Here is a 17,094-nt window from a genome sequence, read left to right as displayed (position 1 = left end):
GAACATAGGTACTGTGCGATAGGCACTACCATACATACATGCATAACAGGTACTATATGCACTAACATACATTTTTGTATTACATCGGAGTCCGTACGACTACAATAACAACACGTACTAAAATTACATCAAATACACAACTAAACTATAGAGAGAGAAGGAAGAACATACTTACAATACAATATGAAACCTAAGTGGTGTAACTGATTGTATCAATGGCGTCTCTGATTCTTTATGTCTGTACCAGCAATGTCTAATACATACATATATTTTTTACAAGAGTCTCTAGGGCCCAGGTTAGGTACAATAGTAGTTATGCACTGGCTATGATGTAGCTGTAGAACCAACACTGTTGCAGTCATTATATGTACTTGCTAGAATGAGCAATAGTTACTGTGTACTTGTTTTGACAGCAACAACACTCCATAGAGAGAGGCAATTGCATGTGAAATCCTTGCCTAAGGGAAACGTCTGTGCCCATCTCATACATGAACTTTTGACTCATACATACATACATACATTCATATATACATAATACATACATACAGACTTGGACAAAATTATAGGGACACCTGGCATTTTTGTGTCTAGTCTAACTTTGGCACTGAATTTTTCTCTAGCAAAACCAAATGTTTTTCGAATTTCTTTTTTCATGGATGCGCCATTGTTAGTATGTAACATAGCTTGAGTTCAAGACTGCAGCTGTACTTACTACCTCCTGCGCATCTAGTTTGGTTTGAAGAAGGAAGACGGCCATTCCTACTTTTCTTGTCTTTGTACACATTCATCGCTCTTGGATGCTCATTCTTGGCATACAATCTAAGAATGCTCTGTAGTAGAGAGTGAAAGCAATTTTGTGGGACCTTTTATCAACATTATGAAAAAAGGCGAATCATCTGTTTTTGCGCATTGATTTCACGCATGTCATCACAATTTGAATTGTTTTGCCATTTTAATCAATAAACAAACTTCGACGTATTCAAAAATCATTCGACACTAATTAATTACAAAAAATCCTGCTAGGACAAAAACTAAAAAAGTTATAGCAACAAAAGAACATTGACATGCCACTTCCGGCCCACGTTTTACGTAGCAAAATCTCAAACTGCTACGGCCAAAATGTCAGCTGCACTAAAACCGCTGCCCTTGAGACCGCCAAACTTAGGCGATAAGTTAGCCTGAACGTTCAGCTGCACGCAGTTGCAGAGTCTTGTTCCGTGCGATATTTCACGAGTTGCAGCGATGCCTCGAGGCAAACAGTTGTGTCCAAAAACGCGAGGGAAAATTGAAGCCCTTCACGCAGTTGGCCATTCTGTGCGTCAGATCGCAGCTTTTGTCCGCCGCTCCAGGAATTCGGTTCATCAGTGCCTGCAACGGCTTTCCCATGGCAGCAGCGATTATGAAAAACGACCTGGACGTGGGAAGGCAACGACAATCCGGGAAGATCATCGACTGAAGAGAATGGCACTGCAGAACCGCAGAGCACCATCACGACTGCTCTCGTATCAGCTGGCTGATGAAACCGGCAAGCAGGTGTCAAGTAGAACAGTCCGTCGTCGTCTCAGTGAGACAAGAGTAAACACTCGGAGGCCTAGAAAAAACCCACTGCTAACAGAAAACAATCGGCGTTTGCGACTAGGATGGGCAACCACTCACGCACAATGGATTTCGGATGACTGGAAATCTGTTCTTTTTACAGATGAGTCAAAAGTCAGCATAGGAAACGACGGTGCTCTGTACGTTTGGCGTCGCAAAGGTGAAGAATTTCTCCCTGAATGTTGTGACCGTACGGTCCAGCACGCGGCTAGTGTGATGGTGTGGGGATCGATGTGTTGGCATGGTGTGGGGTCTCTGGTGAAACTGGAAGGTCGTTTGGACAGCACGGCGTACCAACAGGTTCTGGAGGAGCACATGCTTACAGACGCAGCGGCACTGATAGCAGACGACTTTGTCTTCCAGCAGGACAACGCGCCAATCCGCACGTCTCGGTCAACAAGACAATGGCTACGCCAGCCTGACGTCACACTGTTGGACTGGCCGCCAAACTCGCCTGATGCGAATCCAATCGAGAACTTGTGGCATGAAGTCAAAACTGCTGCCAACCGTCGCGAACCGAGAACTGCAGCTGAGCTCTGGAATGCTTTACAAGAGGCGTGGCAGCAGATTCCAGCCGCTCGTGTCCGGAACTTGGCAGAAAGTGTTCCGCGACGTTTGGACGCAATCAAGAGGGCGAGAGGCGGGAACACTCGGTACTGAGGAACTGGTGAAGGGCTTCAATTTTCCTTCGCGTTATTAAAACCGGCTTTTTTAGAAGCCACTAAACAAAATCAGAGAGAGTCTAACTTACCACGCTTACGCAGTCAAGACGTCATACACTTTTAGGTCTTGTTTTCCGCAATGCGAAACGTAAAGAAAGCAATTTAGGGTCTACAGTATTCTCAAGAAACCTAACAATCAACGTGGTAACTATTAAGTTCCTAACAATATTGATAGTTGGTAAATTGTGACCTAATTATTGTGTTACTACATACCCACAGCGGGGTGTCCCTATAATTTTGTCCAAGTCTGTCCATGTAGCCATACAATTAATAACGCTTAAGTAAATTCAAATTGGAAACCATTGCTAAGCAATCAGTTTTATGCACATTATTTTTAATCAGTCTGTTTGTAATTCATGCAAACAACTCTTGTTGGCGGTTAGTGGAAAGCAATGTCAATCTTACAGAGTCTTTTGTAATGGAAGAATGTTACTTAGTAACCCCAGATTTTAGCTGCATAGTAGCTATTGAAAACAACATACTAGAATTCTCTAATTGTCCATGTATAAGTGCATGCACCACACACAAATGTGTGGTTATAGTGAACATGTAGCTTGTCTTTAGGATGATTTATTGCTCAATAGTAGTGCATAGTCATTTGTTGAGAGCACACAAAAAGAAGCCAAAAATACATGCCTTGACTGTGGGGCTCAGTATAAGACACAGCAAACAGTAAAACGACACATGAATAACAACATGATGCTGGCTACGAGAAAGATATTAGGCATAAATGCATGGTTGAAGAATGTGGTTTGAAATTTATGCAAGTGAAAGTCTAACAGAACACATGGTGTCACATCATAACATGGACATGGGTATGTTGTACTTTCACTCTATATTCATGTCAGAGATAATGCCATGTGAACGTATTTGTACCATCCACAGGAATACATGAACTTGAATTCAATAGCAGTGATGAATTTTTTGAGTGCAAAAAGGAGGAAGAGAGGAAGACATGCACATACTACAGAAGAGAGAGGTCAAAGAAGCCAACCCAAGGTTGTAGCACAATTTTAGTGTGTATTACGCTTACTGCATTAGCATAACAAACGGGGTAGAAAGGGGCACGTGTCTCTTAAACTTTCAGCAAACTGAGTAGATCTTGTCAAGTCGCATAGTTCTCTAAACATGTCTGACATTTACGCACGCTGCTTTGCTGTGTTAGCTGTCTAAGACTTGTGATATAAACATACGATCAGCCAGTTGTTGTTCTGTACCATGTGTCCTGGTAGACAAACGTGTGTCCTTGTAACTGAATTAGATTCCTATACCTATGTATTGTGATTGATATATACAGCTATAATTTGATGTAATTGCAACTGTAATTGTAGGAAACCAAGAATGCAAAAACGGAAACAATTTGTCTCTCCAAGATCAACGCAAAATTTTATCCAAACAGCAAAGTCAACGATGGTATGTGAGTGGACACACCAATCACTCGCCAAATCTATCCGAAATGCCATACATCCCCTTACCAGATGATATCAAAGACATTGTTTCACAAAAGCTGGCAATGGAAGTGATAGTAGAGAGAATTCTTGACGGTACAGTTGATAATACCTGACTGAGTTTTCTCTGTAAATACAGTAGTTGTTTTGCAGATATATTGACTGGTGTTGGAGATGGAGCAGAGAGACACAATTTTAACAGCATAGCACAGAGAGAGCATTCATAACACGGCAGGACATTAGGAATATTTCCAAGTCAGTTGTAGATATGTCTGCAGCGAACCATGCCAATGATGCAGTCTGTTGTTGCAATTGTGAAAAAACTAGCCAGTGAGCAATATAACGCCGTCTTGTTGCACAAACCGTTTGGCGTGAAGGATGATAATTTTCCTGAATTGCCAGAAGAGTCATTCATGTTAGTGATTCAGACAGAGCATCAGAAAGAGCTCTTTGAAAAATTCAGTTCTGGAGTGGTTTGTGTTGACTCAACGCACAACACAAATCTATACAACTATAAACTTTTACCCTGATGATCAGAGATGATCATGGTCAAGGTATGTCAGTTGATATCTTCACAAAATATTGTTTGCATTCATGTCGTATAGACAATGCTGCATGGACTGCAGCTAAGGCTGGATTTGGAAACGACAAGAAACATCTCCTATGCAGATGTTATGTTGACAGGTTTACAATGTGTACATACTGTATGCAAAGTGCTTTCTTATGTTTTGTGCTGTTTGCATCTAGAAACTTTAGGAAGAATTTGTATGCAAAAGTAAAAAACAAACTTTATCAGGTTGCTCTGTACCAAGGCTTGTGCTTCATCCTAAGTGAAACAGGCAGAACAAAATTTCATGGGTACATGAATTCTTTTATTTATACATGGCTGTGAAAAGAACCCAGCTTCACTGATTATTTCAAGACACACTACAGCTACAGGCCAGGTAGTACAATCTGTTGATGCAAGTGGTATGACTTCTAAATATTGTTGACTCTTACAGAGGTGTGGGCAATGGCATACTAAGATTACGATTATGTTGGCACAGACACAAACATGGTTGTGGAAAAGTAAGTACTATTTGACATCACAGTAAAACAAAACCAGAACTCTATATTTCGGAATCACTGTATGTATGTACTTGTAACAATAGAAATGAGGGTGATTTAGGAATATGGGGCATAAATTCATGCCCCTCTATTTGAGACAGTTGTAACTATGACTTCTGTTACCTGTTTAGCCACTCCATAGCCGAACACAAATCACTCTACACTCGAACCGATTTCAGAATGTAACTGGATAAGCTAAAGAGCTGGCAAAGTGACAGTGCCGAGCCAATAACCAAATGCTGTTGATTGTTTCAACTATGCAAGTGTATTTGGAAAGATTTACTTGCAACAGAGTTGTAAATGCTAAGTTGCTATCTTGTCAACAATGATCAACTAAGGGCTTAAAGAACCTTTAGTTCAATGAACTTGACTATATATATATATGTAAACCCGGGGTTAAATGCACTTGACCAATCATTGTAGATTACGATGTACCTTGACTATCAAGGAACACTCGATGGTCACTAAAACATCACCCTTGATTTTACACTAGCTGATGTATACTGTTTCTTTCTTGCAGTTTCCACAGCAAACTGAACAGACATCCCTCTTATTTGACAAACATCTCTAATAGACAAATAGATCATTTGGTCAATGTTCTTCTAACAATGGAAGAAGACCAATGCCTTGATGTACAGAAAACAACGCTGGCATAAACACAATCCTAGCACAAAACAAGAAGAGACACGACATGACCAGGAATTCTGATCAATGAGGCAGAGGTGGAGGTACATAAATGCAATAAGCTAAGTTTGTACACTCACTATAAACTGAATATCACACATACACACAGGAATGTGAAGGAAACGTCTGGAATGTTCAATCTCAATTAAAGGCTGAAATCATTTACCATGTTAAACAGCTTCACCCATGTTGTCTCAACTGCATTTGTGCATCTTTCACATGTGCCATCTGTGGCTGCTGTTGGCACATGTTTCAGTGTAGCTGCTACGACTTTGCAACAGGGCACCTATGCAAACATATCCACAAAGTGTGTGCAAAACATTGTCTAACTGCTTGTGTGGCAACATTACCAGATACAAGTGCCAATGAAACTGATGTAAAATAAAGTTCTCATCTCAAAGTTGTGATACCACAAGCAGAAGACATCACTAGAAGGGTTGAAGGTAGCACTACATTATGACAGACAGCAAAAACAATGCCATGTCTAATAAACACACTGACTGATTAACTTCATGTCTACCATCTACTAAACAATTAAACTCATACGAGTACTTACAGAACTAGTAAATGTAAGATGTCATTATACGACTTGCAGAACATGCACCTTCGTTCGCCTGACACAATGCTGACGAGCACTTTACTAGTAAGAACTCTACTATAAGATGAAGAAGCACGTATACGAGCTATATAAACCCTAAGCTGCTATCCAGTTGTTTCTTGCTCATTAACTAACTAGTTCTACACTACGACTGCAATATGACTGTAATTGTTTCATCGCTAACCGCATTTACTCATGGTGCTACCACGCGCAGCTGTGTTGTGATGCACAATCTAGCAATACTAATTATCCGTGCGTCGTTGCAACATTTAGCTAGAGCAACGTCCTGTTTGACCTCAACAACGAGACAACAGCGATATCATCACATCACACCAGCTCACATTGCAGCCTTTCTCGTGACAATTTAGCACAAACCATCCGCTAGTTACAACAAACAAGAATGGCTGCATGTGCTATTGGGAAAATACGAAAGTTATGCGATTAGCGTAAGTCTAAAGTGAGAGGCGGACAGAGTAGATTGACAGGTGCAGGGTGTACAGTACTAGGCTAAAGCCGCTAAACATAATATAACTAACACCAGCGATAACAATAAGCGCATGCGCAATTGGCAGAAGTTTATTGTTCAGTCGTTGGTCTAGAGAGCGGTATTACTATAACCCTAGTGTATGCGCGCCTCAGCTAAGTGAATGAGGAAGCACTAGAGTGCTAAAGCCTCGACTGTCAGCTCATGGGTTACAATCTAGCTATGTCGAATATTACTAGGTGAAGACGATCAAGCCGGTTTACGTACATTCATGATCTTGCCTAAGTAGTTATGATACCACAATCATGTCGTGTACGATTACACTGTGAGTCAATTTTACCTTTACTAAACAGCGTCTTGCACATGCACACAAAGGTACAGGTAGTAGCTACATGCACAGTACATACGTACACCCTTAATTGCATGTCCACAACTGCTAGACAACTGTGCCTACATGCAAGCCGACCATCAGACTTCATACAATGTTGATCAAATTACCAGGCCGGGCTAAATCGTACCTATACGTACCACACGGTTTTTTTCCAGTTGTGGCGAGTTTGCTTGGGGACGCTTTCTGAGCAGTCGGTTTCCCAAGATTTGTAGGGACCTCGACGTCTGCGTCTACCACTAGCCATCAGTTTACGTCATGCTAGGACAAAGTAACACTCTTCAGAGCAGGCACTGATGTATAGCACCGCCAAGATACGAGTTTCATACTTTACGCAAGCGCCCATCGCTGATCACTCTCATGTGGCCGGAAACGGTGACACTACTAAGCGCATGCGTTGCGAAAGCCCCCCAATTTCGGAGTAACTGCAAGACGAGAGTAACGTAGCAATGTCGAGTTGCCGTGAACGTTTTGGCACACGTCTAGACGTCAGCGCTCTGCTCCTTCCGACTACTACCAAAGAATGGAGGAAACTCTCCAAGAACTGTATGTGTATAAAGATACCGCGCAGCTGCTATTATATACACCTGACTGAGCGTGCTCCTGCACCCTCGAGGGTGTGAGCTCGCTGCCAATCTAACTTACACCTCTTTTAGATGTGTTTGATATTCTCTGGGAAGACGGTAACACCGCGCAGGTAATATCTTCCAAGTTGACCCCCGTGGATGATGATTACGCGGTCAAACTACAACCAGGCAGCATAGTCACTGCAATCCACAGCGGGAGTAGATACAGAGCGGTCATCCAAAACATGACAGAGACGTGTCCAGATACTTCAAAAGAGGTATATGTCAAAATCCCGCCAATTCCTATAGTGCTATTTACCTGCCATTGTGTTCCTGCAATTAGCAAAGTTCAGACTTGGTCAAAGCGCCCACAGCAGCAGCTTCAAGCAAACGTGTACCAAAAGAGTGCAAGAGAGCCTTGGCCAAGACATTGGATTTTTTATCCATGAAATCAAAGGAGGTATATATATACTGCACACAGCCCATTCAGTTATCACACACACACACACACACACACACACACACACACACACACACACACACACACACACACACACACACACACATACACACACACACAGACACACACACACGCACACACACACACACACACTCACACACACACACACACACACGCACACAGACACACACACACACACACACAGACACACACACGCACACACACACACACACTCACACACACACACACACACGCACACAGACACACACACACACTCACACACACACGCACACGCACGCACGCACACAGACACACACAGACACAGACACACACACGCACGCACGCACACAGACACACACACACACACACACACACACACACACACACACACACACACACACACACACACACACACAACCAATGCACCTTCAATCTGATTAAGCAACCAGACGTTCTTTCCCCACTTCAGATTCAAAGTCTACACAAACAGAAAAATTCGGTAGCCACGGAAGCTCTCATTTCTCTGCAAAACCAAAGCCAGTCATATCAATCATTTTCTGAAAATCAAGTACCTGAAAATCAAGTACAATTGCATTTCATTTTGCCAATGTATTGATACGTACCAGCAGTATTGACATGTGTAGATTATCCCTCCCACTGGCAGTTGCACCCATGGATATAGCCACTAGAACCAGTAGCAAAGATGCCGAGGTAGCTAAAAGCTGTCATCAGCTCATTCAAGCATGTTACCACTCTAATCGATATTCTTGCACAGGTAACTATCATAGAACATGATTCTATAACATACCCAGAACATATAACATACCCAGACTCAGACAAAGACATTGAAGTTCTTCTCAATCAAACACCAGTAAGTCACAACTTAGCCATATGTACATAGTTATTACAAGTACTGTACTCATGTATCATACAGATTGATGACAAGGAAATACTGCCTCAACAAAGTCACGAAACACTTTTCCAGCAAACACTTTTCCAGCAAAATGAGGACATCCTCAGGAGACTATCAATCATAGAAAAGAAACTGGTAAGACAAATGAGAACCTTTTACACGAATAGAATCTTACACTGAAGAATTGCATGGCTTTCTATAGGATGATGTACTAAAGATGAAAAAGAGGCCTCGACCTGATCACATTCTCACACCTATACATCAAACTGCACCCAAGAAGATTAGAATAGAAACGCCAGAACACACTCCACAACAAAGCAATCCAAAGAACCAAAACATTACAACACAAAGCAGCCACGATCACAATCCGAACACAGCCAGTGTAAGAGTATACACTTTCAGTGATATTCGTGCAGCACTGTGACATTATCCCATTCGTCTTATAGGAATTTATTGATTTCAAGGGACAAAAACTCAACTCTAAGAAAGTAGCCGAAGCAAAACTAAAAAGGGGCCATGTCAAATGGCCAAATCCCTAATACTGCGTTTCTTTACCCACGAGGAACTTATGACTTGTGGAGTGGGAAGAGCGAAAAGTGGAGTATTAGGAGAAAGTAGACCACAGCCTGATCAACATCAGCTTCATCTCCTCATTGGTATCCATGCACAAGCTCTGTCATTCCTCACAGATAGACTTATGCACATGCATTTGCATTTTCTGTTTCAGACTTTGTAACAGAGACCTACAAGTCAAAGCCATAGTCGTACTCGGAGATGATGACAGCAATCAATAAAGGCTTTTGCGACTACAGGTCGCATCCCCCAAAGGGAGTCTCAGCCAAAAAGGAGAACTCACTAGACGTAAAAGTAGAACTCATCACGTAGAAATAGAAATGTTATGCTGTTCTAGTAGAAACACGTCAGAAGAGGTCGAAATCTAGCAGATCGAGTCCAACAGATCTGTCAGTCAACGCGCATGGTCGCAACCGAACAGCGTGTATGCGATTCTCATGCGATTCTCGTGCGTTCCGCATGCGAATATCCAAACGTTCCGCATGCGAAGTGCGTACCGCATGCGATCTCCATGTCTACGTTTCGCATGCGAATGATACACTTTCCGCATGCGACTTTACGCATGCGATAGCTGTCACGTGGTCCCAAGTATGTAAATGAACTACACATTTGCGAGTCGACTCTCATCGCAGACGTTTCGTATGCCAGTCGCATGCGAGTCGCACAAAAATTTTCTATAGGGTAGTCCACAAGAACTGTACAATGCAAATGTCTAACAAAGGTCTAGACTACAGACATCAAATGATCGACATTCTACATCGTGATCAAGGGAGTACACAGACAGACAGACTGACTGACTGACTGACTGACTGACATACAAACATACTGATAACATGCAGTACTAATTGATCGTCTTTGTCAGGAAAAGCAACAGCCACAGCTGCAAAGCTATCTCTTGCAAAATCTTTATGTCACACCATATACCAAAGACTATAGTGGAGTTTTGATACTGTTTACTTGTCAACTGTCCTATCACACCTAAAACAGGGCTGAGCTGATAATCTGGCTTGACCAACACACGTCAACAACAAAGTATGATAAGAAAAGGAAAATCGCACCTGGCCAAAAAATGAAAAGCAGCCCAACAGTTCTACCGGGTTTCGAGTAAACCAGGTTGCAAAAGAAAGGCAGAAATACTGAGGTATCATTTGTATACATAAACCAATAAAACATCTGCTTAATTTGTATTGTCTACGTCAGAGCTCCAAACCCACATGAAACGAAACGGTTATGTGAAATAACATTGGAAAAGACTTGCTGTATTTTTCTGTTAGCGTGAGCTCTTCATTTTTACAAAATAGTGAACATGTTACAGGATGCAGAAAACTCATCTAAGCAAATTTTTGATGCAATTGTAAGAGACATGCACATTGTATTGCATATTGTAGTCACTGCCATTGAATAACCAATCGATCATTTACAGGTTACCGACCACACATATGTCTTTTGTACACCTTTTGATGCTACAGTAAGTTAGTTGTATTCATCTGGTACCAACAACGTTACTTACTGCAATAATGAGATAAAACAAACAGCCACTATAACATAATTTCACAGTTTCTGTTTTACAGGGGTTAATGGCAATTGAACTAAGCTTACTGACACCTCAACTATGCAGACCAATAGTACCATCACACCTGGTGGACATCATGCAGCTACACTACACTGCATACCAGGTGCAAGGGTCGAAATTGGCAAGGGACAGTAAATCAACCGGTTGACTTCTAAGATGTGGGAAGAGATGAAGTCTGGGTGTGCTATCTAGGTACAACTAACTCTGAAGTCATTACCAGACAACGCTGTAATGGGTTTCAGACTGCTATATAAGAAATGTCATTGAACGTCTTATTATACTAGTAACAGAGGTTGACCAGACATGCTTACTGGAGTTTATGAGTTTATGTATATTATTATAAATAAATAGTAGCATTATCATTTAGTTTAATGTTAATTAGTTAACTTGGTTTGACATATGGGAGGCATATTTAATATCAAATATTATTTGTTTACTGTTGTTGTGCTGTTATTTTATTGTTGTTAGTGATGATAGTGATGATGGTGTTTGTGGTGGTCAATGACAATCAGCGATAAACATGGTGATAATGATGGTGCCACCAATGATGACAACTTTTACTTTATCGCTCCAGCTCATACTAAATAGTTGGATTTCACACGTGAATAGACCAATTACGTCATGAAGAAGGCCCAGTCTTTTCAAGACTAATGGATCCCTAAAACCTGTGTTTTAGCTGGTGAACAGGCTTTGATGTCGTTGTGTGTCACGTCGCCAGAAATCGGTTATGTAAGTTACGTAAAGACCGGATTTGGTTTCCTAGATGCTTCACTAAAGACCAAACTGGTACGCAAGCAGTGCAATCCTATTAGCTTCTCTTGTTTCGTAGAGAACAACTCAAAGACTGCAGCTAGAGTCGTTGCTGTTAGTGAAATCTGCATGTATACAGCAACAATTAATTAAACGCGGCCGCGGGAACGTTGACGTCGACAGGCTAGGCTTCCATCTCCTACGCAATCTGTCATGAACGACGTCGTACATAGCGGTTGTGCGCTTGTGTCACAATGGAGACTGAATGCGAACTTACTCGATATAAAGAAATGCACAAAACACGTGAGATGATTACCCAAACACAGAAAGACGACTCATCTTGTTTCAATGACGTCAACTCCAAGCCCTTTAATTCCAGGACCAGATATCGCTCAGTCTAGATTGTCTGCGGTCGCTCTAGACGTCAAAACAGCAAACAGCATGGAGTACGTTCGCATCCATTCAGTGCGTTCGCATTCAGTCTCCGCTACGAAACGAGCGCACAACGCTAGACGTACGACGTCGAGCCTGCCGACGTCAACATTCCCGCGGCCCCGTTTAAACTCTAAAAGTTAACAATACTTTCCTGTCTCAAATCTGTCCGTGTTTTTATCAATTATTCACCAACGCGCAACTATAATTGTATGTATGTATGTATGTATGTATGTATGTATGTATGTATGTATGTATGTATGTATGTATGTATGTATGTATGTATGTATGTATGTATGTAAGTATGTATGTATATATATATATATATATATATATATATATATATATATATATATATATATATATATATATATATACATATATATGTATGCATGTATTAGCACATCATTTGCCATCTGGTTTCAAAGAAATTCAGACTGTTGGATGGACTCTGATGTCTATAGTCGTGCAATAGTGGTAATATAGTTATTAATTCTGCGCTAGTTTTGATTCTTGCTGTCTGTTGCTGTTTAGTTCTTGCGTCTACAGTAGCAACCTTTTACTCTGCGCCGTACTACAGTTGTCCATAGGCAGGGTCTCAAACACCCCTTCTAGATGAATAAATCATGTATCATGTGTGTTCGTATATTCAATAACAGTATGTATGTACATCAGGCTTAGGCAGGATTTTCTTTGGGGGTTTCCAATTAGTATCAGTGGCCAATAACATTAACATCTATTAGCACAAACAATTGTGGCAATATTATGCTATAATATTTCTCAATATCATCCTCCTTGGATGTTTACGGGCAAACATGTCAATGACTTCACTAACATCAATTACCATTGAGTAATTTATGTAAAGAAGAGCTAGACTGCCTAACCAGTACTGTCTCATGGTGGACCTGAGGTATGTTTTGAGACGTCTAAGCACTGATACAGTCCTTTCACACTCAGAGGTAGTCACAGGCAACGTTCAGAATATTCGAAGAAGACAGTTGATGTTCGGATACAACGTTGTGTAAGCGTAATGGAGAGCATCTGCTGGGTTGTTTGGTAAAGGGCTTTTGTGTCTCCTCCACTTGTTTGTACAATTGTGTATTTCTTGTGGCAAATCGGTAGGTAAAGGGAGAACTTCCAAGTAACACATATCGTCAATCTAGTTGGTGGTGAAACTTACATCCAAAGGGGTAGCCAGCCTCGTGTCGCTGCTAAACTTGATCACAGAGCTTGGCAAAATTCTCCTCAAGTCTTCTAAAACTTTGGTCTGAGTGGCTCCAAAACGGACTTCTAGATGATTAATTAGTGCATCAAGGAATGGTACCGCTATTGATCTGTGGAAATAAACCTCAGGAGACTCACCAGGTACATTGTCTCTGTTCTTCTGTTTCTGGCAACGTCGAGGGATGCACCTACTGCCTTTTCAATACTGACAGCTGTTTTGTACCATGCTAGATGGACAAGATCAATACTTTCTCGTACCTGCAAAAGGGAAGTCCTTACATTAGTAATCTCACTGTAAGCTTTGCAAATATCAGATGCTCGCTGCTGAAGTGACAGAGTGAGGCCTTTCACATAGCCAAGCGTCTTTATCACTACTACAAATGCTATTATAAATTCAAATTTTGTAATGTTATCCAGCAGTTACTCTGCTTGCACAGCTAAATCCTTATTCCAGCCATTTCTAATGCCCCGACTGACTTCTTCCAACGTGTTCACAAATGCTGGAAACAGCGAGTCAAAGGCTTCAAATGCTTTAATTTGCGCAACCCACCGTGTTCGGCACGAATCCACCAGCTTTCTCCTGTTTAATCCAGTATCTTCCATTTTGGCAATGTGGCATTCTAAAAAATTAACAAATTGATTTATTTCATTGTGGTCATCATCTCGTTTACAGCTTGGATTTTGCAAGCTGCAAAAACACATAGATTGAGAACATGAGCTGCGCAGTGGCAGTATCCGATAGGCGACTTATTTCTTGGTCAGTGTATTGTTCCAAGTCGTTTCTGTCAGAGAAAAAACGTTGACTGTCCCTTTCGCTTTCAGTCACCACTTCACCTCGACTCAACGTATTCTTCGATTTCTTGGGATGCTCACTTGATTCTACAATGTTACCAGTAGATGCAGACAACTTGGTTTTCCTTGTTACAAAGCTTACTACCGTCAACTGGCGCTTTGAATTTATTGCAGTTGACAAGTGTCGTGTATAGCACGTGTTCTGCACGTGTGATCGCGTGTGTTACTTTATAGGCTACGCCCACCTCTTGGGGGTTTCCGGGCAACCTGGAAACATGCCTAGTTACGCCCCTGCATTTGTACATGTATGTATGTGTCTGTGTGTGCGTGTATATATATATATATATATATATATATATATACATATATATATATATATATATATATATATATATATATATATATATATATATATATATATATATATATATATATATATAATACATGTATACACAAGCTGAAAATATTTATACACCTTGCTGATTAGTACATTTCTTATATAACTCAGAAAACTCTGTGGTATCTTTTCTCAACCCTGACACAGACATTCAACAAAAGCAATGATTATTGTTTTAGATGTCAGAAATGACACGGTACAGTAATCATGGCAGCAAACACACATAACAGTACTGAGATTGTCGTTTTGTCTTTGTGTATACCATTCCTCAAGAAAAGAAAATCTTTATCATTTAGAAAAAGAAATTATTCAATTTTACTGTTCACTTCTACAAACTTTTTGTATGATATCTATGGCATGTATATGGATTGTCAAACGGACAGACTGTCAACTGTTTGACTCAGTCGTACTTAGGGATCTTTTGGGTCCTATAGCTAGTTCTCAGACAAAGAGACAAACGTACACAGACAGACAGGCAGACAAATACACAAATATAGATACAGATGTACAGACAGACAACAAACATATGTATTAACAAGCATACGCAGACAGACAGGCAGGCAGGCAGACAAACAATTTGATAGACAAACAGACACACACATAGACAGACAGATAAACAGACACACAGACATACACTTGCATGTCTGGTCAAAGTGTTTGACTGAACTGAACTTCCAGCACAGCAAAGAACCGACTCATCGATACCTCGACAACGACAACAGACCAGACATGTTGTCATCGATCCCCAAACTGGCCATGACACAGAACTAGACATTTCTCTAGCACATCTCTGGTGCAGACTTGCTAGCATTGGCTGCTAGCACAGCAGGTATTGTGGCCTCAAGGAGGGAGGAGAGAAAAGAGGTTAAACACATCCAAGAGCTTCTTCCAGAAGACATCTAACCATCTTTTGTTTCTTTGATTCTTGAACATTTTGGTCGCTGGGGGACACAAGCCTCCAACTATCTGAACAAGCTGGCCGAGTCGTCAAGAGATGATGAGGAAAAAATTAAGCCCCAATTCAAGACCACATGGAGATCTCTCATCTTCATTCAACTGCAGAGAAACCTTGCTAAAGTTATAGCAAACAAGATATATAGCATTCACAGAATAAACACCACAGTTGCAAATTATTAAATCATTGTATGTGTAGGGCCTAACATAGGCGTAGGAACCGGGGGGTGACCGAGGGGGCCTTGGCCCACCCAATATTTAGCCTCCAAAGCTGTATCAATGCGGCGATTAGAGCGTCCCATAGGACCATCAATCAGGCCGGCACTCTAAGAACCAGTAGCTGCTAGCCTTGATTCCCCGACCGCTTCTTCGTTGCGTTCTAGAAAGTTCTGTCCTAGCGTACGCTACTGCTATTGTGGAACGTGCTAAATCCGGGAAGTGGTTACAGAGATTTGTGCGATGGAGAGTAAAAAATGAGGGATGACTCTGTTTGATTTTGACTTCAAGAGTAGCAGGCAGCAAGCGGAGAGTAGGGGAGGTGTCCCTAATGTGAGACAGTCCTGTAATAGGATACTAAACATAGCAGCTTGCCCCCAAACTAGAAGTTTGATTGCAGTTAAAGTTTTTCAGTTTGTACCTCTAGAGTTGGGGGAATCCAGAGACGACTTGGCTTTCAAATCGCGTTGCGAGTGTAAAGGCAAATGACGATTTTACGGCAAGCTGTCACGTGTTAGCTGAATAGCCCGGATGTACCTAATGTGAGACATTTTGATTTCTAGTCTTGGAGGCCTCTAGTTGAGTGCTAATTTTGTTCTCCGGTAGGTGAAAGAGACCTTGTTTTTCAGTGTTAGTTGTAGCTTATTTATGTTGTTCTTTTGGAGTAGAACTGCGCTATGATTTCGACTTGTAAACATTCACGTTGCGGCGGTTTTGTCAAATAAACTTGCAATTTGCATAAGTTTTGTCTGTGTATTCCAATTTGGTTGTTTAACCAAAGCTTTTGCAGGGTCTAGGACTACCAAGCTCCATTGCACTGGTTGTGACTTTGCTATTTTTAGACGTTATATGGCTCATCTTACATGTGCACATCTATACATTGACTCTGTAGCCTCCATGCTAAAGTTACTTTGTTGTGTTAGTAGTTGTTGAATATGTTCTGACTACTTAGCAACTATTATTTGGACAAACACGAACAAAAGAAGGGCTCTGTCTCATTCGGCATTTGTCGGAGGTTCGAACACCAATAATGATATCATTTGCGGCATTGAGGAGTGTCACATCTTACCTAGAAGTCACTTGTATTGTCATGTTCATCATAATGATCTTTACATTCTTGACAGGTGTTTTTGTCTACTTGTTCAACCTGTTTGGTATGATCTCTTGTTTTTGTTTTGTTTTCCTACCTTTTTTTGCTTCTTTTGTTCTCTCGTCTC

General features: G+C 41.2%; 1 protein-coding gene and 2 long non-coding RNA genes across 5 annotated transcripts; all 3 read left to right on the top strand.

Annotated features, from left to right (window-relative positions):
- Nucleotides 1-2,317: 2,317 nt before the first annotated feature.
- Nucleotides 2,318-6,160, top strand: LOC134188013 (uncharacterized). Of its 2 annotated transcripts, XR_009971230.1 has the most exons (9): nucleotides 2,318-3,317; nucleotides 3,650-3,862; nucleotides 3,920-4,021; nucleotides 4,094-4,320; nucleotides 4,372-4,450; nucleotides 4,514-4,710; nucleotides 4,768-4,834; nucleotides 5,394-5,601; nucleotides 5,667-6,160. It is a non-coding gene; the product is annotated as an uncharacterized LOC134188013 (long non-coding RNA). The 2 variants fall into 2 exon arrangements; XR_009971229.1 differs by having other exon boundaries at nucleotides 3,920-4,320.
- A 1,279-nt stretch (nucleotides 6,161-7,439) lies between these two features.
- On the top strand, nucleotides 7,440-9,909 carry LOC134188124 (uncharacterized). Of its 2 annotated transcripts, XM_062656316.1 has the most exons (9): nucleotides 7,440-7,871; nucleotides 7,937-8,053; nucleotides 8,523-8,636; nucleotides 8,698-8,764; nucleotides 8,829-8,924; nucleotides 8,988-9,101; nucleotides 9,169-9,348; nucleotides 9,413-9,622; nucleotides 9,694-9,909. In XM_062656316.1, the coding sequence occupies exons 4-8, from the start codon at nucleotides 8,726-8,728 to the stop codon at nucleotides 9,503-9,505; spliced, it is 522 nt and encodes a 173-aa protein (XP_062512300.1). In that variant the 5' UTR covers nucleotides 7,440-7,871; nucleotides 7,937-8,053; nucleotides 8,523-8,636; nucleotides 8,698-8,725; the 3' UTR covers nucleotides 9,506-9,622; nucleotides 9,694-9,909. The 2 variants fall into 2 exon arrangements, with proteins under 2 accessions (XP_062512300.1, XP_062512298.1); XM_062656314.1 differs by having other exon boundaries at nucleotides 7,440-8,053.
- A 6,189-nt stretch (nucleotides 9,910-16,098) lies between these two features.
- LOC134188403 (uncharacterized) lies at nucleotides 16,099-16,583 on the top strand. Its single transcript, XR_009971335.1, has 3 exons — nucleotides 16,099-16,210; nucleotides 16,292-16,419; nucleotides 16,484-16,583. It is a non-coding gene; the product is annotated as an uncharacterized LOC134188403 (long non-coding RNA).
- Nucleotides 16,584-17,094: the final 511 nt, after the last annotated feature.

This window comes from Corticium candelabrum, chromosome 12 (assembly GCF_963422355.1).
Source record: "Corticium candelabrum chromosome 12, ooCorCand1.1, whole genome shotgun sequence".
In the NCBI taxonomy this organism is placed as follows: Eukaryota; Metazoa; Porifera; class Homoscleromorpha; order Homosclerophorida; family Plakinidae; genus Corticium; species Corticium candelabrum.
Note: the sequence above shows the minus strand (reverse complement) of the source record. Positions and strands in the feature narration are given on the sequence as shown.